The following is a 23091-nucleotide window of genomic DNA, read 5'->3' on the forward strand; positions in this document are numbered from 1 at the left end:
GAATAGTTCAGCTCTGTAGGTCCATTCAATGCAAGTGAATGGTGACCAGACCTTTAAAACTCCAGAAATAACAAAGGCAGCATAAAGGTAATCCATACAACTCCAGTGATTTAATATATGTCTCCTAAAGCGATGAAAATACTTTAGGTGAGAAACAGATAAAAAATATCAATCTTTTTTTATAAATCTCCACTTTCACTTTCAGAATGGCAAAAGGACTTAAATATTTATCTGTTTCTCACCCACACCTATTATATTACTCCTGAACACATGTATTTAACCACTGGAGTAATATGGATTACTTTAATGGTGCATTTATGAACTTTTGGTGGTTGAAAGTTCTTGTCACCATTCATTGCATTGAATGGACCTACAGAGCTGAGATATTCTTCTAAAAATCTTTGTTTATATTCTGCAGAAGAAAGAAAGTTGCATATTTGGGATGAAATGAGGGTGATTCAATGATGAGAGAATTTTATATTTGGGTGAACTATCCCTTTATTTTCCATGACTGTGGGAACCCTGCATATTACTATTTGGGGTCTAAGGGATCCCAGGTATAAAACACTAATAAATACCACAAAGTTTCACAAGCATTTCTGTTTGTTGTACACTAAATAAGTGCACTCCTACCAGTTGTTTACTTGGATTTGTTTTATTGTATTTTTCTAACAATCTGGCTGGGGTCAAATTGAGAAACAACATTACAATCCTGGATAACAATCCATTATCTAAACAGTACCTACTTTTTCATAAAACAGAGGGTAAAAGCTTCATTAATATCTGTCTACTTTTTTGATTATGTCAGAGTGACATTAAAAGACTCTGAAAGGTTCATTTCAGAATTAAATCTTGGGAATTTCTAGGAGCCCAAACAGAAGAAAAAGTCTTAATAGAACATGATGGTTAAGTGTACTCTTATATTTTTTTATGTTTTTATACCCTTTTTGCCCAATTCGGAATGCCCAATTCTCACTACTTAGTAGGTCCTCGTGGTGACGCGGTTACTCACCTCAATCTGGGTGGCGGAGGACAAGTCTCCGTTGCCTCCACTTCTGAGACCGTCAATCCGCACATTTTATCAAGTGGCATGACACTGTGCATGACACCGCGGAGGTTACCAGCACGTGGAGGTTCATGCTAATCTCCGCGATCCATGCACAAATTAACACGCCCCATTGAGAGCGAAAACCACTAAACGTGACCACAAGGAGGTTACCCCACGTGATTCTGTCCTCCCTAGCAACTGGGCCAATTTGGTTGCTTAGGAGACCTGACTGGAGTCACTCAGAACATCCTGGATTCGAACTCGCGACTCAATAGTCAATAGTCAATCAATAGTCGCTGAGCTACCCAGGCCCCATAAATGTACTCTTAAATTTTGCCTTTTGATTGTATCTTCTGAAGGCAGTGGATCTCAATGAAAAAAACAGTTCCTTGTTTTGTCAAGCACAAATGCTACCCATGACTTCCAAAATCCACACATTACCTTCGTCTGGGACCTGTTAAGTCCAGGAGAGTTTTGCGTGAAATTGACCGGAACTGCACCTGCACCTGCTGTTTCCATGACAACAACCTCTTCTTCTGCGTCTCTGTGAAGGCCTGAATGGAGTTGGACAAGTCAGAGCAGTGAGGGGTGGGAAAGAGTGACTCAGGGGTTCCATTTGAGCTCAAGAATGCTCAACTCTGCCTAAATGTTAAAGGAACATTACACCTCCTATCTGATCATTCCAGAACTATGTATAATAGGATTATTTCCAGTTCTTTTTAAAATTGAGCATGTGTTTTTTTCAGCTTTTCATTAATAAGCAGGAAAAAACTAACCAAGAGAATAAACTCTCTGAAGTGTAAGCTTGCTATCAGCAGACTGTAGCGCTTTCTGTATGTCGCTCTTGATAAGAATACTTGCTCAATGCCTTTAAATGTAAATTTACTTCTGTGGTAAACTGCAAAATTTTTGTACTATGTTTCAACATTTACATTACATTTATGCATTTGGCAGATGCTTTTATCCAAAGCGAGTTACAGAGCACTTATTACAGGGACAATCCCCCCGGAGCAACCTGGAGTTAAGTGCCTTGCTCAAGGACACAATGGTGGTGGCTGTGGTGATCGAACCAGCGACCTTCTGATTACCAGTTATGTGCTTCAGCCCACTACACCACCACCATGAGTGTATACATTTCTTGGGCCTAATTTAAAAAAGGATAGTTCATCCAAAAATGGAAATTCTCAAAAGGAGTAAGTTAGTAATGGATTAAGTAACCCTAATGACCAGACTGCCCTTTTCCATACAACGAAAGTAAATGGTGACTACAGCATGGGTATGGACAACCTTTATGATACTTTTTGTTCGTTTTGGTGCTTGACAGCCATAGTCACCATCTGCTTTCATAGTATGGAAAAAGATCAGCCTGGAGATTCTACTAGCTAACTCCTTTTTTGTTCCACAAAATTATCATACATGTTTTAAGCAACACAAGAGACAGAATTTACATTTCAGGTCAAACTATACCTTTAACAAAATGATCATGTTATTAAAGACCCACACAAAAATCAATCCACAAGAATTGGCGAGTGAGAACACAAAAAAATAAATAAAATAAAACTCTATATGATAATTCAGATCTCTCTGTACACTTACCTCATGGATTAGTGACTTATCAATAAGCTGTAGGTAGGAACTAATGTTCTCCTCATCTGACCCGGAGACAAGGAGCTGTGTGCAAACTGTAAGAAAAAGAGGTAAAAAGAAAGCAATTGTGAGTTGTATATTTATTTAAAAATTGTTTAAAAAAAAAACATTTTCAACAATGACTATAGCACAACAACAGCTTGTGTTTTGCATGAGTAAAGAGATTTACTCACCCTCATGTTGTTGTAAACCCATATGACTTTCTTCCATGGAACACAAAAGCAGATGTTAAGTAGAATATTAGCCAGTCACCATTCACTTTGGAAAAACAATATAATAAAAGTACATAATGATTGAGGCTAAAACATCTCTTTTTGAGAAAGAAAGTCACATGGGTTTGCAACAGTATGATGGTAATTTTTATTTAACCTTTATTTATCCAGGTAAACTGTTTGAGAACCACTTCTCATTTACAATCATGACCTGCTAGCTATTGGCGAGGAGATGGTAGAGTGATGTAGCCAATTCAGGATATGGAGATTATTAGGAGGCCATGATATATAGGGGCCAATGGGGGGGAATTTGGCTAGGACACCGGGGTTACACCCCTCTTTACGAGAAGTGCCCTGGGATTTTTAATGACCACAGAGAGTCAGGACCTCGGTTTAACGTCTCATCCAAAAGACGGTGCTTTTTTACAGTATAGTGTCCCCATCACTATACTGGGGCATTAGGACCCACAAAGACCACAGGGTGAGCACCCCCTGCTGGTCTCCCTAATACCACTTCCAACAGCAACCTTGGTTTTGCCCAGGAGGTCTCCCATCCAGGTACTGGCCAGGCTCAACCCTGATTAGCTATAGTGGGCAACCAGGCAAGAGCTGCAGGGTGATATGGCTGAGATATCACCCTGAGATAAGTAAATTATGACAGAATTTAAATTTTTGGGTGAACTATCCCTTTAATTTTATCTTTCAATCTGCTGCTCTGACTACTACTGTTGATCTCAGAATCAAGGTTCATAACTTTTATTTGCCTGTTCGACACCCTCTGACCCCATTTTTCTGTTTGTTAGATACAGAGGTGTGGAAATTTAAACCAATGACCTAAACATTCCTAGAAACATAATACGATTCGCAGATTACTAGAGTGACTATACGTGAACCTTTGCCCATGACGCGAGTGAACTGAGCAGGGATGTCTCCCTCGGCTATGACTGTGGAGCTTCCCTCTGTCTCTCCTCCGCCCAAGTTGGAGCTGGCAATGCTGCTCTTCCCCTCTGCACTCAGCAGGTGGCGCTGTGATGACTCCTCCATGCTGCATGCCTTAATGGGGGTCTGAATTATCTGGTGGAGCTCCTGTAAAGGGGCACGTAGATTCCCTCCCTCCAGAATGTCCTAAAAAAAGAAAAAGATTGATAAAGAGGCATTCACAATTGTGTAAAGAAAAGCCAAGGGCACTTAAGGCTAATGTTAAAATACTTTCTCTTATCAAAGCTTTATATGCAGAGTTAACTATAAGTAAGCCATTTATCAAGCATGTGATCAGCATGCCTGATTAGTAATAGTAATTAATAGTAGTACCATTTAGAAGCCTCCATCTCGTGCGTTCTCAACTCTAAAGTATGTGCATGATGCAGCAGCTGCTCCACCCGAGGGAAGGTTCATTGATACTTTTGAAGGTTCATTGGGTACCACATTTTAAAGACTCCAGTCCTTAAATTAATATCTTCAGCAGGGATAAGACAAGTGTGGGGGAGAAATAAATAAATATTTAAGTCCTTTATTACTATCAATCTCCACTTTCACTTTTACATTCTTCTTGTGTTTATGGCAATTTGCATTCTTCACGCATATCGCCATCTACTGGGCAAGGAGAAGAATTTATAGTAAAAAAAGGACTTAAATATTGATCGATTTCTGATCATATCGCTTCTGAAGATATAGATTTAACCACTGGTATCGTATGGAATACTTTCATGCTGCCTTTACATGCTTTTTGGAGCTTCAAATTCTGGCCACCATTCAATTGCATTGTGAGGACCTACAGAGCTGAACTATTCTTCTAAAAATCTTTGTTTGTGTTCTGCAGAAGAAACAAAGTCACACACATCTGGGATTGCATGAGGGTAAGTAAATGAGATAATTAAAATTTTTGGGTGAACTATCCCTTTAAAGGCTCAACTAATTGTTTTCTGTCGTGTTGGTGCAAACCCTACACAACTGATCGCAGACTAAGTGCGTCAATTAAGATCATTCTCCTCCCCGACTGAAGCTACGATCCCGGAATTTTCACACAAACTTATACATAGCAAGGAGAAAGTTTATTTTTTAACAACATGTCAACAAACAACATGAAGGAAGGGCTTGTGGTTATTTTTGCAAAAATTGCTCAGAACTCTTTCATTTATTTACTTAATTTGCTCTGAATTCTCAATGCAGTGCTGTCTGGCGCACTTTTGTTCTCTCTCTTTAAACTGGCTTTTGTTCATTGCTGCTTTCTTGCTTGTCTGGACAGTAAGCAAACCTGATGACTGGTCATCCAATATTTTGGGATATTTTAAATTAGTCTAAAATATGTAATTGTGCTATGATCTGGGACTTCTTGTCACAGACTAGTCAGCAAATACACACATCAAAGGCAACAACCTTGAGTCTTATATCATGCATTTGGCTTAAGAGAGAGAAAGATTACAAATTAATGGATGCATGCACAGTTCTTATATTCAAGTTCTTATATTCGTATATCATTATTTTTACCCTTCCATAAATTCAATATTAGACACTGTCAGGTGTCGGGATATTTCAGACATATAATGAGGTGGAAAATGACATGTGAGGACAAAATAAAGGTCTACCAAAAATACATGCATGTTTGTTTTCCCTGTCGCGCGGTGCTACTCTAGTCGGGCCCGACACATGTGGCACACTAAAACTTTAAATGGATGTGGCTATCAGGAGTAGGTGTCTTATTTCTGATGCTACAAATGCATCGAGATTGAGAGCTTGATGAAAAGGTTGCTCTGAAATTAGACAGCAACTGGCTCCTTCCTGTCTCTTGTTGTTTCATTTGTTCAAAATATTACATCCTTGTATTAAAGAGATGACATATTACAATGAACAAAGAAAATTATGGATTGTGTGTGAAATTGATAATGGTAGGTGCTTTGGCAGCATTTGAGAGAACAGGGTAATAATCTTGATTGGTGTGTCTTAATTATTAAAGATCAAGGCTTGTAAGGATGCTGGTTCGAACCCCAAATTGTTATTGTAAAAATACAAGATGATCAGGATGAAAGTGCCTGTCAAATGAATGGATGCAAAAGTTAGTGATTGACAGGCTAAGAATGGGGTTGGAGGATACAGGTCATAGAAAAACTTGAAGAAGCTCTGACCTTCTCTAAACAGCGTAGCAGGTTCTGCCTGTCTTTCAACTTCTGTATACTGATGATGATCTTGTGCCGTGCCCCTTTGGTAACTTGCTATATCAGAAGAAAACATTATTTAAGACACATAAATGTACAAAATACATACATAAAAGTCTAAGACGAGTGAAAATGCTCTTGCTTTGCATTATTTTCTAATTTAAAGGAATAGTTCACCCAAACATTTCAATTCTCTCATCATTTACTCACCCTCATGCCATCCCAGATGTTTATGACTTTGTCAACAGCAAACAAACTAAGATTTTGGAAGAATATCTCAGCGCTGTAGGTCCATACAATGCAAATTAATGATGACAAAAACTTTGAAGCTCCAAAAAACACATAAAGGGAGCATAAAAGTAATTCATTCGACTCCAGTGGTTTAATCCATGTCTTCTGAAGTGATCTAATTGGTTTTGGGTGAGAACAGATCAAAATGTAACTCCTTTTTCACTGTACATCTTGCCAGTGGGACTCTAGGCACATCATGATTTCAAGCTCGATTCCACATTCTAGTGCATGACACATGTGCAGAGCGCTAGATGGCACTAGGAAGTGTAATCGAGCCAGAATTCATGATTCTTCAAGGAGACTGCTGCTGATTTATTGTGAAATTTATTGTTATATTTTGGACTGTTCTCACACAAAACTTATTAGATCACTTCTGAAGACATGGATAAAAACACTGTTATATGGATTACTTTTATGCTGCATTTATGTACGTTTTTGTGCTTTACATTTTTGGTCACTATTCACTTGCATTGAAAGTGAAAGTAATTTTCTGAGCTGAAATATTCTTCTAAAAATCTTTGTGTTCAGCAGAAGAAAGAATGTCATACACATCTGGGATGACATGAGGGTGAGTACATGATGAGATGACATGATTTTCATTTTTGGGTGAACTATCCCTTTAATACAAAGTTTGTATTATATTATTAGCAAAACAATTCAAGTGAAAAGTTTTATCGAAGCAATATGAATAATATGAAGTTTGGTATCTCCCACTTTTGCTTTAATGAGAGCATGCAGTTGAGCTGGCATGGCCTATACAAGTTCATGCAAAACTTGATCCATGTTATTCCAGCATGATTTGTGAATATTCCAAAGAGCATCTTGTGTGCTTCCATAGAAGCAAGGAAATGTGTCCTTTTGAACAAAAGAGTTAACATGGTCATTGTCACAAATTTGCTTAAATTTGATAAGTGAACTAGAAATAGAGCAAAATATTAAATACCCTTTCAACATTTCAATTAATAAACTTTTTTTATTATAAATGTTTCAAAATCCTAAAACTTTTTTCATTTCCATTTTAAACGAGAGAAAAATAGGATATTCAATGTGGTGTCAGACTTGGAACCCACTGTAAATGTTGATATAATGACTAAATCTGCATGGTTCATTCAATTAATGTAATCATGACGATGGCTTATATAATTTAAGGCTCCTCGGGTTTCATACCGAGTCATTAGTATTCCAGAGCTCGTTAACAGGCCGAAGAACCAACCTGCGCTTCCAACTGATGCTCTGTCAGTGACATCATCTCGTCATAGGTCATAGTGGAGAAGAGTCCAGCGTACTTGTGGAGACGAAGACTCTTCAGCCACCCTGGTACATCTGAGGGAAAAATCACATTGTTGCTAAAGAAACATCAGGTAAGATAAGATTCCTTGCAAAGAGTAAGGGAGTGGTGTGGCCAAGTGTAGCTCCACTGGTCAAGCATGGCACTACCTACGCCAGAGGTCACTGGTCTCATTCCCAAGGAATGCATATACTAAGGTTGAATGCACTATAAGTCACTTTGGATAAAGTTGTTTTAAAAACCCATAAATGTAATTGTAAACTGAGTTGGTTGGAGCCATGGTGCAATACTTAGTGCCTATGATCCTGACACAATGAGATGTGGTGCAGGGGTTGCAGGCTTACATAAGTAGTTACAATTGAGAATCGACAATTTTACATGACACCATGCATAAAGAAATTGCTGAAGGAAGGACGTCAGCTGAGTAAGTGATGTAGATGGTTTCCAGTTCACCTTTTGCATCATAGTATTGCAAAAGTAACCACTTGATGATAATTGAAAGATATATGCAGTAGATAATGTGTCATTTATAATGTTTACATTCTGCACTGATGGTGCTAATGCTAATGCTAACTTTGTCTGTAGAATACACCATTTACCTTTTATTGTAATTTATTATGGCATTTGTGAAAATAGTCCACGTAAGATCATGAAGGTTTTTGTTTTTATACCTTTTTTTAATAGTTTTTTAAGGAAAGACTTTTGATGCTATTGCAAAGATGGGTGTTGGGTAATATGGGTGTTACAATGGCAAACAAATGAGAAGATTAGTCAATGGGCAGAATACAGACAAAAGAATAATAATTAGAGGCACATTCATTTGTCACATGTGTGAATGATTTACAGACTGCTGATCTGCCCAAAAGTGAACATTTGCAGGTTGCGTTCCATGCAGAAGTAATCATCCCTATGCCCTATTCCCTTTGAGGACGTTACAATCTACTATGAGAGCTTTGGTGGGCTGAAAGGTGTGGGTCTCAAAAATAACATTTATTTAGTTCACCTTTTTCATAATTACAATCTTACAGCATGGTGATCATGATTGTTTTCCCTTCAAAGTGCCCTTTGGAGGCTGATTTATCCCATTTGGAAAGCAGGGACATTTGTGTTGTTATGGCTCTTCTTCTTCTCTGCTTTGTATTGCGTTCAACTTCTGGGTTAAATACACGTCGCAGAGCACCTCTGTTTTTTGGAGCATGGGCATAACGTAGAGGCAAATTGTGGTCTGATTGACGTGTATACATCCTGGATAAAGCCCAGCAACAATCACATTATCCAAAAACCAGGGGTGGATAGAGTAGCCAAAAACTGTACTCAAGTAAAAGTATAATTACTCTAGGAGAAGTACTAACATAAATAATTACTTAAGAGTAAGAAAGTATCCAAATAAAAGAGTACTCAAGTAGTGAGTAACTCGTTACTTTCACAAATGACATAATGCATGTTAACTCTAGTTATTATTATTTTTGTATTATTAATGGAATTCTGTCATCATTCACCATGTTGTTCTTCCAAACCCGCATGACTTTTTTCCATGCAATACAATGAGATTTTAGACAGAATGTTAGTCACTATTTACTTTCAGTGAATGTGTTTTTTTTTTCTCTCCATAATTTTTAAAGTGAACTGTGACTGAGACTGTCAGTCCCTAACATTCTGTCTAATATCTTTTGTGTTCCACAGAATATAGAGGGTCACATTGGTTTGGAACAACTTGAGGGTAGGTATATGATGCCACAATATTAAATTATGGCTGAGCTATCGCTTTAACAATATAGTTCACCCAAAACTGAAAATTCTCACAGATATTTTAGTCTTCGTTTTTACTCAAGTTGACTTATTTTTCAAAGTTACATTGGATAAAAATGTCAGCTAAATGACTAACTGGTCCAACACATTACTTGCAATCATTTCCTAGTTGTTTATATTTTTCAAGTTTTAATATAATGGCAGGGAATTGTATCCTTGTGCACTTGATTAAGTTAAAACATTAGTTTCATAATATACACAACTTTGTAACTCACCTCTCATTCCACTGCCCTCCTCACGGAATGTACTACGGACAGCAGCGTGCTCCTCCAGGTGCTCGCTGCCTCCGCTGCCCGAGGATGCTACGCTGCTCTGAGGAGAGAGAGGGGCGTGGTCGGGGGCTGGCCCACGGGGACGCAGGTCCTCCTGAGACAGCCACCCGTGCCCCAGAGGCTGGTTTGCTCCACCACTCATCGGAGGGGTCAGAGACACTGAACGCCTCAGAGGACTGTGCTGCCCACCCGGCAGAACTGTGAGAAAAGACACATGCAGTGAGAATGTGAATCCTCGTAGGGGCCCACCTTCTGGAAGGACAAGTCAGGGCTTTTAACATATTTTCAGCAGCTTAATGAAAAGTTTCAACTATTTATAACATTCTATTTTCTGTCTAGTCAGTGAATACAGTAGGAATCTGAGGCCAATGTAGTAATAGCTCTAGAATATCTCTATACACTGGGATACCCACCTTTAAAGGGATAGATGACATGAGTAAATGAGAGAATTTTAATTTTTGGGTGAACCATCCATTTAATCTAGGCAATCGTTCCATCTTAATACAATTTTGAATCGCTTTCATCCTCTCTCTCCTTGTTTTTACGCTTAGTTTAATTGCTTTTTTCACATTGTATTATTTGGCTCTGAACTGCTTTATGTTTGCATCATCAATACGAGTACCACTGTTAGTATTAACGGCAGGTGTTTACAACTGTAGCTGGGTACTGAGGATGAGGAGAAGGCGGGAAGTATTTCACTACTTTCAGTAATTTTATGAGAAGTATCCCCCAACACATTCAAAATGGCAATTGCATTTGTCTGCCATGGAAACATCTCAACAGACTAGAGGTAGACCAGTGCAGTATTTCGGCTTTACAGGTGAATCGGTGCCAATAGTTGCTTTTTGAAACTATCAGTTATCTGCAAAATGTATGCAGATAGTTGCCGATAGTTTTTTATTAATCCTTTGTGTTCCTCTGGCTGGTGCTTTTTTTTAGATTAGATAATCAAGTAATCTCCAACTTCATATTTTGTGAATAATAATAATCCTTATTCCTCTTTAAACCTCACCCAGATCTGAATCTGGGATTTTATTCAATTTGGGTTCTTGTAGCCTCTATGTCTGTGTCTCATTTTAGTATAGTCTTTTTAACATTCTTCAAATCAAATGTAAAAACTATCTGCAGATTAATCAGTTATCTGACTTTTCCAGCACCTTTGTTATCTGTATTGTCAAAATACACTGTCGGTTGACATTTACAACAGACATCAGCAATGAGAAATGCTTTATGCAAATTTTACATCATCAAAAGCAGTTAACCTTCACTAATTAGACCTACACTCCACCAAAAGCTCTAGTGCGAAAATATCCTTCCTTCCAGTGGAATATGTCTGACTAACAGCTTGTGTAGCACTACACTGCTTTAGTTAAACTTCAACCAACACAGGTTTACTTGTTTGGGGGTAAACCTGGCACAGCCAAACCTGGCACAGCAGAGTCTTTTCCATTGCATCTACTAAACAGGTGAGCCTGTCTTCTTCTTCTGGAACATTCTATCCCATCACCAGACGGATAAGGGAAAATAGGAAACAAACAGAACGAGATGGAGCATGCATGTTATAGGCCATGTGGAGTCTGTCCTCTCCTCCTATATGCGGCTGTAAATGCTTGGACTATGTATAGGTCTTCGTGGGCTAGTTTTAAATAGGTGCCCAGCTAACATTACAAGTTCCAGTCTCTAAATATTAGCAATTTTCCCTAAATACAGACCCCCACAAAGGATACCTTACAAGGGAAGAAATGCAATGGTATGTGGTGCTGGTGAGGGAGGTACCATGGGTGTGTGAGAGGGTGTTTGTGTATGTTTCTTCAATTTTATCAGTCCCCTTTCATGATACAGATGCTCATTCATGAGTTGAGTTGAATTCTAAAGGGGATCTTATATCATGTTACATTTTATTCCTTGTGAAGGTGGCATTTACCAATGATTCTTTCTTTAATGCCTTACTTTACAATCATAGTTGAGGTTGTCTTAAAGGAAGTGGTTTTGCATTTATTTAGCTGTTTACTCTACATGGACTAACATCAATCAACTAATGGTTAAACTATATAATAGAGTGTTACCCTACACTCTTAATATTAAGGTTCCAATTAGAACCAAAACAATTCCACATCAATAACATTTTTAATACCTAAAGGGCAGTTAACAGTTATCCCAAGAACAAAATACAGTGAAAAATGGTTCTTGGTAAGAGGATGGTTATTTGAAGATGCTGCAATGAACCATTGAAGTACCTTTATTCTTACGAGTTTAACCCTTACCTAACTCATTTAATACAATGTCAAACATGACAGACAAACTTCTGTTTTTAAACATCTTTAAAGCCTACAACCTCAAGTTGCTGGAGCCGAGTTGTGAAATAAGTCCTTTGTGCCTTTGAAACTCTAAGCAGTCAAAAATAAAGAGGATCTGGTGGAGCAGTGTTTTAAATGTCCTCTTATTTATATCCTCAGCTGTCTCCTTAATCAGAAAAAAAAGACCCTTGCATTCTTAGCTGGAAATATCCAGCTTTGACCACAGATATGTTCAATCGGAATATCTTTGTTATGCCCTCAGCACAGCATAACCACACGTACAAATTTTTTCCTCTCATTTCATGGGCCAAGACCTCAGAATTTGGTCACTATCATTGTTCTGAACACTCCTTTGTATGAGATAAACTTGAAGTGATAAGTAGAACATCTGAACTCTTGCAGACACTTCCAGTGGAAGATCATGACCTAACTTAGGAGGAAATGATTGGGGATTTGAAAGGCGCCTTTAAACGTGTGGTGGGTGCTGCTGGGTCCGAGTTTTGTCAATGCTGAAGGAGTTGACAGCTTGCAGATCTACAAATGTTTTAATCTCACAAGTTGAAGACGTTTTTATACACTAATCTACTTCCAAAACAAATGTCATCTTATATAAAACACTGTGGTTATAGACAGACTAAACAACAGGAGTCAGATGGTCAAAACCATCCCATGTTAATCCCAAGGAGATAAATAGTCTACTCACTTGTGTTGGTCCCGCTGCTTGTACCCACAGCGTTGATTGTAGAGGGCACAGAAGATGATGGGTACAGTGAGAGGTGCCCATTTTCACAGTTCTGTTGCTGCCAACTTCCAAGTCCAGAGTCTCTTGAGCTCTGCCAGCCATTGAGGCGGTCATCTGAGCCATAGCGTTGATGATGGGGGTAAAGATGAGGAGGTTGACCGTGGTGAGATGAAGGCGCTCGCTCCAGGGAGTCTCCAGCTCCTCGTGCAGCTGCTCGTTCTTCAAGGTGGTTGAGCCAAAGGGCGAGATTTGCCCGGTCTTCGAGGGAGGTTGCAGGGTGGATGAGGGCATAGGACAGAAGCTGCCTGCTTTCCTCAAGGTGACGGCCATGTTCGATGGTGTGCCCCAAGATCTTGGGCAGAAGACTCATGTACTCCACTTTGGCCTCGGCATTGCCTGGTTTAAGGAGAGGCAGATGGGTGAGAACCAGAGAGATGACCCGCTCTTTTGGCTCACTCTGCCACTGACTGATCACCACTGCAATAAAGAAACATAGGAATAGGTTAGCGTAGTTACTAGAAAAAGACTCTTAATTGACAATTGAAATGCTCAACAAATGACTCATTCATGTACTCAGTTGCGGATAGGCATAGGCCACATGGCCAGCCGCCCGGGCCGGCATTTTGCCGTGGATATCACGGGGCACTTGCCACAAATTTTGTTGGCAAAAACAAACGCATGCACGCAGTAAACTCTTACCGTTGTCATAAGGGGTGCAATAGAGGATATATAACATTTTAAAGACAATTTTACTGGCAAGAAAGGTAAAGTCCATGTTAATAGCTAATTTACCTGATACAGCTTTATGGCCAAAACATTGAAGTTAACTCTATCGAACCCTTGAGCACTGATGTTTGTTTCTACCACAGTAACACAAAAACGCACACTGAGCATGTTCAACCAGACCACATGTTGCCAATGTGTTGGCTAAGCGCTCGAATCTGCATATAAGTACTTGCACTATGTCTCTGACCTTCATGTCTTCAGGTTTAACATGGATGTGATTTATCGCTTGATGCTGGTAAGGACATGTTGTTACACCACTGTCAAAATAACAATAGCACTAATGAAGTTGCAACTCATTAACAACCAAAAGGAGTTGGAGGACAAAGCAAAGTCATACCTTTTTTTCACTCTTCCTTTAAAATAGCTTTCACATTTAAAATATTTGTTGAGGACACTATTCATATTCAGGGTCCTGCAACCTATTGTTGCAGGACCTGTCTCAGAAATGCCTCAGAAATGAACGATGGCAACTACAGACACTTTGAAGTCACGGCAGTGGCTTTGTCCACCACCAATAATAGAGAACGCTAGCCGCAGAGTGAACTCCTGGCATCTCCAGATCTGGGTCTATGACTCACTCCTTCTCTGGGTCTGCTTCGCTTTGGGCCTATAGCCTCAAATGGGATCCATGTATTGCTTCTTAATGACCCAAAAATACCCGATTATAGTTCATGAGTTTCTGCCACGTAAAGAAAATGACTGTATAACAATGATCATGTTAGATCAATTCATGACTACAAGATCAAGACACATGGTAATTTCGATAATTCTATGTAGTGTTATAGTGTAACGGGCTGATAAATTATTGTTTAACTGCAAGAATATCTGTGTGTATATGAGAAGAGATGTTTCAGAGGTCTCCTGTCATGTTTATGAGGCAGCTTTGCTTGTTTAGAGTTCATACAATGTCACTCTAAAGAGAGATGCACGCAGATTTGAGGACGACTGGGTACTGATGATTAAGTGTCTCTCTGAGAGTCTTTTTCTGGCACTTCCAATTTTACTAACGGGCTACTAGAGGGCAAGCAGAGGATCTCACCACACACACACCCTAGTGGTCAGTACTTTGAGAATTGGGCTTTGGTGCTGTTCAAATAACATTTACGTCAGTAAATAAGAAAATAAGTATTTATTCATCATACTTTATACACAAGCAACATACCATACACTTCTTACAGGGACAAATCCCATGGAGTAACCTGGGCTTAAAGGGAAAGTTCACAAACTAACGCCATTTTTGTAGGCTATTAAAACGAATCCAGGGATTAAACAAATTGGACAAAATGCTGAGTAAGAAACACAGAATCATTGTTCATAAAATACACCCAATGAATATATATCCACCACTATGTGTCATCACACATCTCTGTTCAGTGCATGCTTAGCCAAAGGTTGAGATGAGTTTATCTAGTAATAAAGTCCTCATGACCCTCAGTAACACTCCACTACTATAATTTGCGTGTAGCATTCAACTTGGCCAGGATCCTGCTCTACCTTAGTGGTTGCCAGCTCCTCTATGGTAAAAAAAAACCTCTTCTACATCATTACACAGTTCATCCTTCGCTCCACCCATCCAGCTGGATATAGAGGGAGTGCTGCTGCTAAAACAACGCAGCCTACTCATCCCAGTGATTCTGACTTCATCTGGAACCATCCCCCCCTTTTACTTCCGTCAGAATCTGATCATAGAGCTTGTCCTATCGTTCTCTCTCACACTCACACACTCTCCCTTTCTATGTGGCTCGTCACTGAATCCTACATCTGTTATTTTGCAAGAAAAGATTCTCCAGATTTTGCAAAACTGTTCAACTTTGTCTCATGGGTCACGTGAAAACTGAATAACACGTTTACAAATTTCTTTCATTCCAGAAAGATGTGCTTTGTACTGCAGACCATTGGTTTTAATAAGTTTACACTTCTCATCCATACTGGAACAACTGTTTTCTACACCGAAAACGGAGACCTTCAGAAACACTTTCCTTAACCACAAACTTTGTTAAAAAAAAATTAAAAAATTGAAAACTGACTTTTCAAATGAAAAGGAATAAGTGTGGATTTGGCTGTATGTCAAGGGTAACATTTCTGGAGGTATATGCCAAAAAATTTAATTGATAACGGATAAACTTTTCAAGCCAGACATACCATGAGCTTCGAAGCTGCTTAATGCAAATTGGTTCTCATCCAACTTCTCAAATCAACAGCAGTTTGTCACTATCGGTGGGGCCAGGTCAAGAACGTCTGTAATCTCTGGGGTGTTGCTTAGGGATCCGTTCTGGGTTCGACTCTATTCATGATTTAAATGCTCCCACTTGGTGAAATCCTCTGCAAAAATGCCATTAATTTCCAATGTTACTTGGATGATATCCAGTTATGTTTAAAATCCACTACCAGTACCCCCTAAGCTCTAGCAAAACTGCTGCCTTGAGGAGGCCAAGTTACTTGGCACCCCCCAACAAATTACTGCTGCAGGCCTGCTGTTCTCCTAAATTGGTGGCCAAATCATTCCTCTTTCAACTGGAGTAACAAACTTGGGTGTTAAGCTTGATAACTGCATGACCTTCACCGGTCATATAAAAATGGTGTGTAAAACATCTTATTTTCACTTATTAAACATTTCCCATCTTAGGCCATCTCTCAGTCTGGGTGACGCAGAAAAATACATTCATGCAGGTTACTGCAATGCTATCTTTTGTGGCCTGCCAAAGAAAGAACTTAAAAAGCAACAGATGTTTCAAAACAGCACCGCCAGAGTTCTCACTATAACAAACAATCCTCTCATATTACTCCAATACTGAAATCATTAAATCTAGAGTGGACTATAAGGTGCTCTTGTATGTTCAATGCCTTACATGACACGGGCCCTTCGTATTTGAACAAACTCATAGTGGTCCAGACCTCAGCTCGTTTATTAAGGACTACCCAAAACTCAGCCTTCTCCAAACTAGACTTTGTAATATGGGCGATCGAGCTTTCTCAGTGTATGGTCCGCATACTTGGAATCCTCTGCCTCTTCATCTTCACAATTTAGACTCTGTGGAAGTCTTCAAGAAGGATTTAAAAAAAAACTCTTCAAACAGGCTCTCCCTATCCAATAACTTTTTTTTTTTTTTGTACTTAGCCTATTGTAAAGCACTTTGAGATTGCTTTGCAATGTAAAGCGCTATATAAAATGCATATTATAATTATCATTATTAACAATTTTAAATAATTCTGTAGACGTACTTCACTACCCACAATTCTGAAGTGAGGTCCTCTAATCAGTGAAGTTGCTGTTAACATTGGAACAAGAATCGCAGCAATCTTCAAATAGGTGCGTTTTTACAGGTTAGTGGACGGTAGCTAGGTAATGCTAGTTATGCTAAATGTTAGCCTCAGTCACCATTAATTTGTGTAATGGAAAAAGATACAATGAAAGTTAATTATAACTGAGCATGTCGATCCCAGACATTCTGCCTAAAATCATCTAGGTTTTGGTATGCAGGTCAATACATAATAACAGAATTTTCATTTTAGGAATTTTAGTGAACTATCCCTTTAAAAGTTGTTGTCCAATTAGGGCTACATGATTTAGAGAAAAATCACATAATGCTGGCGATAATTTTTTTTTGCAATAACAGGAATATCACAATGATTTTGGTGCACTTTTATTTGGTCACAACGTTTCCTAAAGTGCGCATACTGATTTCACAATACTTCAGGTCTATACAGTTAATCAAAATAACATCAGATGCATCAAGAAAAGGATACCACGACAAATTACTTTAATACATGTATAGTATGTGTGCTTTACAGTGAACAGGTGGCATGCTGTTGTGTGTGCACGCTCGGGGCTCGTGATGTTTCAGAGCGGTTCACATGCCAGCTACTTTATCGCTGCATGTCGCCAGTGCCTGGCGATTAGGTCGCTAGTGGTGTGTATGGAGAGTCTGAACAACACTGTTTCTTTAAAATTAATGTTATTTTTAAAATATGAGGATCATGTGAGCTCTATCATCTTCTCTCGTGCTGGCTGTCGCTCCCGAAAGTCGCTCTTCGTTTGAATAAAGTTAAACATTTCTGAACTTTGTCGTGTCGCTGGACACACCCACTTCTGGTCGCCAAAGGTCACCGTCGCTCGTGTTCCCGGAAGTCACAAGCTTTCTTTGAAAATGAATGAGATTTTGTCGCTGCGTGTTGCTGGCAGTGTGAACGCAGCTTCACAGTAATGTATTTCCATCTCTCCTACTTCACACCTCCTTTGAAAGCCCTCAGTGTAAAGGTGCTTACTTAATCCAATTGAGAGAAAAGAGGAGAGTCCAGAGTGGTACAGAATGGAAACACTGAGCTGATTTTTCTCATCTGCCTCCCCTCCCAAGGCCTAGTGTAAACCCCTCACTCTCCCCACCAACCCTTTCCCCATTTTTCTTCTCTCCTTATTTTATGCTAACTTATCCACCAAACTGTAATCCTTTTACAGTATTTAAGAAGTTTTTACAACTGCTAAATACAGCATAGGAGCAAAAAGTGGATGTAAAAGAAAGAGAGATAGGGATAATGAAGGCATAGACAGAAAGTGAAAGGCACATTCTGTAGGGAGTCTGTGAATCACAGTTGACTCACAGTGGTCAGTATGAGTAAAGCCCTTCTTTAGAGCTTCACTGAGTCATTTTTAGAAGGTAAAACAATGTGCTCTAGTGAACTCCACGTGGCACCCACTCTCAGCGAGCAGACCTGGCCATGAGGTTCAGCTTGCAAATATCCCAAAATTTTTTCCCAACTGTGTTATTATAGTTAATGAAAGCATATTAAAACTGGATACAATTTTTTTCGTTAACTTACATTTTTACTTTTACTTAAACTTGAAAAAACTGAAACTAAACTAAAATTACTTTTCATCATTTCAAAGCTATCGAAAATAAAAATGGTCTCAAATTCATTTTAGTTTCTGATATAATAGGGTGAATATGGGCAAAGTGGGACACTTTCTTGACATTTTTAATTATGATCCAAACACACATAACCTAACATTATAGCTTTGAAGAAAGCTTAGGATGTCTTTAGTCAAAGGCAACAAAAAGCTTTTTTGTTGTAGCAGTAAAGCAGTAAAGTGGGACAGAGGAAAATGTATTCTCTATAAAACATTTACAAAGTATTTGGAATTAATTTTTATATTTTTATAATACACTTTCAATCATAAATAATTTTACAAGCATTGCATCTCAAATTTGTTTTGTTGTTTTCCTTACTATTGCTTTTCCCACCATTGGTCATTAAATGAGCTCTGCCATGCATCCTAAAGTAAAATCATCAAATTAAAACCTCAAAAAGAGACATAGTTTACCAAAACAATTAACAATCTCTCATCATTTACTTGCATTGTATGGACCAACAGAGCTGAAATATTCTTCTAAAAAATATTTGTTTGTGCACAAGAAAAAAGTCATACACATCTGGGATGGGGTGTGGGTGAGTAAATGATGAGACATTTTTCATTTTTGGGTGAACTATCCCTTTAATCGTTTACTTCCCAAAGATTAGTTTAATAATGTTTTATCATGATTAAAGGAATTTCATTTGTATACAATGTGGATCAAGTTTAAAAGTCCTTTGCGACTTTACCCATATTGAACCTGTATTATAAAATGTGCAACATTTACATTCCAAATTAAACATGATACTACAACTAGATAGAGGTAACACAAGAAAGCCCTGAGAAATGTAATGATGTAAAAGTTCTGCTTTGGCAGCCATAAAAATACTAAAACAAAATGAGAAAACAAAAACTAAACTAATTTGGAATGACAAATTGAATATAAAACAGAAATAAAAAACTATAGTAAAAATCTAAAACTATAATAACACTGGTCCCCAATTAGTATTTTCACTATGCCTTCCATTTAACCTTATTATTGGCTAAAAATAGATGAGTTGCTCTTCAACAGAAGAGCAAGGGCTGAGCAAAGTACTAAGAAAAAGTGCTGGGTAAAAATATAGATTTTTGGATGCATCGAGATCTTTGTTTGAATAATCTATATTGATTCTTAAATCCCAAGAATGATATTTCACTCTATGGGGCAAACCCCTATAGTGCAAGTAAATCACTCGCAAGTACAACCAAATCTCATGCTACGTGACTAAAAATGTCTATGATTAGCCACTGGCTAGTAAATGTTCTGATTTCACTCACCAGTGATTGAGTAGTATAGTGGAGAAAAGTTAGTAGAACAGATGTCCTTTCACTGCATGCTGTGTGTAAAAGTTTGGTTTAGCTCGTTCTGTGTGTCCAAAGACGAATGTCATTGAATAATGTCTCTTTTAATATCCTTACTGTTTTTTAGTCAGTTGTTGATTAGAATTAAATGTTTATTTTTTTCTTTCTTTTTTTTTTTTTTTTAATTACACATGGATGTGCTTAAGAAATTACGCATGTCTTCTCTCATTATATGCGCTGTAAATACTTGTAAATAGTACAAATTATGCAAGTAAACAATAAACATGTATACAAAATATTCACTCACTTCAAGTCAAGTGGTTTTTATTGTCATTCAACCACATACAGTAAGTACAGTACACAACGAAACGAGACAACGTTCCCCTAGGACCATGGTGCTACATAAATCAACATAGGACAAACACAGAACCACATGAGACTACACAGACTAAATAACATTTCTACATAAAGTGCACGTGCAAACGTGTGCAAAACTGTTCAACAGATGACGCCATCGCCCCCACCCTCCATCTGGCCCTCACCACCTAGATAAAAAGGACTCATACGTTCGAATGCTATTCAGACTTCAGCTCAGCATTCAACACAATCATTCCTCAGCACCTGATTGGAAACCAGAACCTGCTGGGCCTGGAACGATAAAACACTTAGTACTTTATTAAGAACACTATGGTCCTTATAAAGTGTTCGACATGATCTTCTGCTGTTGTAGCCAATTCTGCATCAAATGGGGCTTTTCCACTGCACGGTATAACTCGACTCGACACTGCTCGCTTTTTGGGAGTTTTCCACTGTGGATAGTACCTGGTACTTTTTTTAGTACCACCTCGGTCGAAGTTCCAAGCAAGCCGATACTAAATGTGACGTCAAAACCCTGCTGATCACTGATTGGTCAGAGAGAATCGTCACTACCAGCATCACTGGATTTTCGACACGGGACATCAACCCGCTAGTTTTAAAGTTAGCAACAGCGATAGCAGTATAATTTGTTCACGTGACTTTCAAATTGTAAAAAGAAATTGCTGTGCGCAAAACCACGCCATGGTCAATAAACGAGGTGCAGACGTTCCTCTCGTTAGCCACGAACGAAACGACGCAAAATGAAAAAGTCTTTCAGGAAGTGTCTCAGCTGTTAGCTGCACACAGCTACCACAGGACTTACCAACAGAGTAGGGAAAAGTAAAAAAAAAAAACTTAAAAGTGACTACAGAACCATCAAGGAAAATTGGAAGTGGTTCGACCAAACGGACACTATCTAGCAATGGGAGGGAGAGTGACCTGGCCAGGGCTGGAGTCCACGATGGATGATAGTACATTAAATCTATACTCAGCTTGAAAGCTTCACTTTATTTAGTTGACCAGCTACTGGAAAGCTTGCTTCTAAAACGACCAGGCCAATTTAACTTTTACACTTGTGTAAAATCACCACGCAACAACTGCTTTATGCAGCACAATGAGCTAGTAGCTAACAGCTAGCGGTCGTGTTATTGTTTATGGTCAATAATGTTTGTGTTGCAATTAAGATGATGTCATGGCAGTAGACGCGGCGCAACTATGACGATCAGCCTATAATCCCACCCACGTCTAGGTGGCACTAAACAGCAGTGGAAAAGCAAACTCAGAAAAGTAAAGCGAGTAGAGACGAGTCGAAACGTAACGTGAAGTGGAAAAGTGCCAAAAGTTCGAAGTTTTGGGCAGTCTAAGATGCTTTTCTGCTCACTACTGAGTTACCGTAGTCTTTCTGTCAGCTCGACCCAGCCTGGCAATTGTCCATTGCACCTAATAAAGTGCTCAGTGAGTGTATCTGCAATATATTATACCGGTATGCAATTTCAATACATTAATTGATGGAATAGACTCCATTTGAAAATGCTTCTAAGGCAAAAAACTAATGATAAAATATAATTTGTAAAATGTATATATGGGAAATCTGTATCAATACCTAGCCCTACGTGCTCTCCCTACTCCTCAGTCACCTCTATAGGGATACTTTAAGTGTATCTTTTGGCATAGTGAAGTTTTAGAGACATGTTAGCGGTTATGTTATATATTAGGTTAAGATTGGCAGGCATGATGAAAACAAAAGGGAGATCTTCTTACAAAGGCAGACATTTTACAAACATTCAGAAATACAGACAGACTAGCATGCATAAATACAAGTTTACCGGACGGAGATGGTTGGATAGACGGTTCAGTAGGCTGTACAAAGACATTTACCCCTTTCAATTAAATTAACTTTGAGTCACTCCCAATTAAAGACCGAATATAAACCCCTGCAAGATGCTGTAACTGTGTCAGTGTTCGTTAATGCCTGTGACCCGGACACACGCCTTGATAAGAGACAACTCCCATCATGCAGTACATCACCAGATGTTCCAAAACTGAAACAAAAAATTCTGTTATCATTTACTCAACCTGTTGTTTTAAACCAAATTACCTTTTTTTTCTTCTTCCATGGAACACAAAAAGGAGCTGTTAGGCAGAATGTTATCCTCAGTCATTCACTTTCTTTGTATGGAAAAAGATGCAATAAAAATGAATGGTGACTGAGGCTTTCAGTCCTACACATTCTGCTTAGTACCTCCTTTTGTGTTCAGTGACGGACAGAAAGTCCTTTGGGTTTGGAATAACATAGAAGTGAGTTAATTAACACAGAATTATTATTTTTTTGTGAACTATCCCTTCAGCACCAGGGACACAAATGATAGCTGTTAAAACACACAGTCATACAAACACCCACCCATGCCTGCATGGGAGATCTGTGTGTCAGACACATGATTCCCTTGCTCTAAAAATAGGCCGACCACAACACCATCTCCAAACACCAGTGGACTGGTGATTACGCCCTATTTATGAGACCATCAATGACTGCATCATCTGAAACCTTGCACACCCAATGCTGACACAGTGTGTACTGAGAAGGACACTGGAAACAGGGTGTGAATGGCTGGTTTGTAACCCTATTTGCACCTTTGTCCCTTACAAAAAGTACTATGGCAGTACAATGATGCAGTGATGGTATTATGGTACATGGTACTTTGATAGACGTGGCCCCTAAAAAAGCATTTGGACACTTAAAATAAAACTTAGTGTAAAAGTTATCATTTACACTCCCTCATTTATTAATTTCTTCCATGGAACACAAAAGGAGATGTTAGGCAGTGTGTAAGTCTCAGTCACCATTCATATCCATTGACTCTTTTTGCCATAAAATACAACTGAATTTAAGTATGCATTAATCAAGTATTTAGGCATAAATATCTTGTGTCCAATTTGTTTTTAGGGCCATTGTACCATGGTACTGTTTTATTACCTTATTCATATACCATGGAGCTGTGC

The 23091-nt window shown here is 38.7% G+C and overlaps 1 protein-coding gene across 1 annotated transcript in view; it reads right to left on the minus strand.

Annotated features, from left to right (window-relative positions):
• Window positions 1–23091, minus strand: part of LOC127656720 (protein Smaug homolog 1-like) — a 72560-nt gene that overhangs the window by 21562 nt on the left and 27907 nt on the right. Inside the window, exons 3-9 of the mRNA XM_052145194.1 lie at window positions 12720–13235; window positions 9663–9917; window positions 7564–7673; window positions 6030–6116; window positions 3801–4032; window positions 2645–2730; window positions 1490–1602 (exon numbers count right to left, since the gene is read on the minus strand). Of these exons, the coding sequence (XP_052001154.1) occupies window positions 1490–1602; window positions 2645–2730; window positions 3801–4032; window positions 6030–6116; window positions 7564–7673; window positions 9663–9917; window positions 12720–13235 (1399 nt within the window). The remainder of the gene's footprint in view (window positions 1–1489; window positions 1603–2644; window positions 2731–3800; window positions 4033–6029; window positions 6117–7563; window positions 7674–9662; window positions 9918–12719; window positions 13236–23091) is intronic.

Source organism: Xyrauchen texanus, chromosome 16 (assembly GCF_025860055.1).
Source record: "Xyrauchen texanus isolate HMW12.3.18 chromosome 16, RBS_HiC_50CHRs, whole genome shotgun sequence".
In the NCBI taxonomy this organism is placed as follows: domain Eukaryota; kingdom Metazoa; phylum Chordata; class Actinopteri; order Cypriniformes; family Catostomidae; genus Xyrauchen; species Xyrauchen texanus.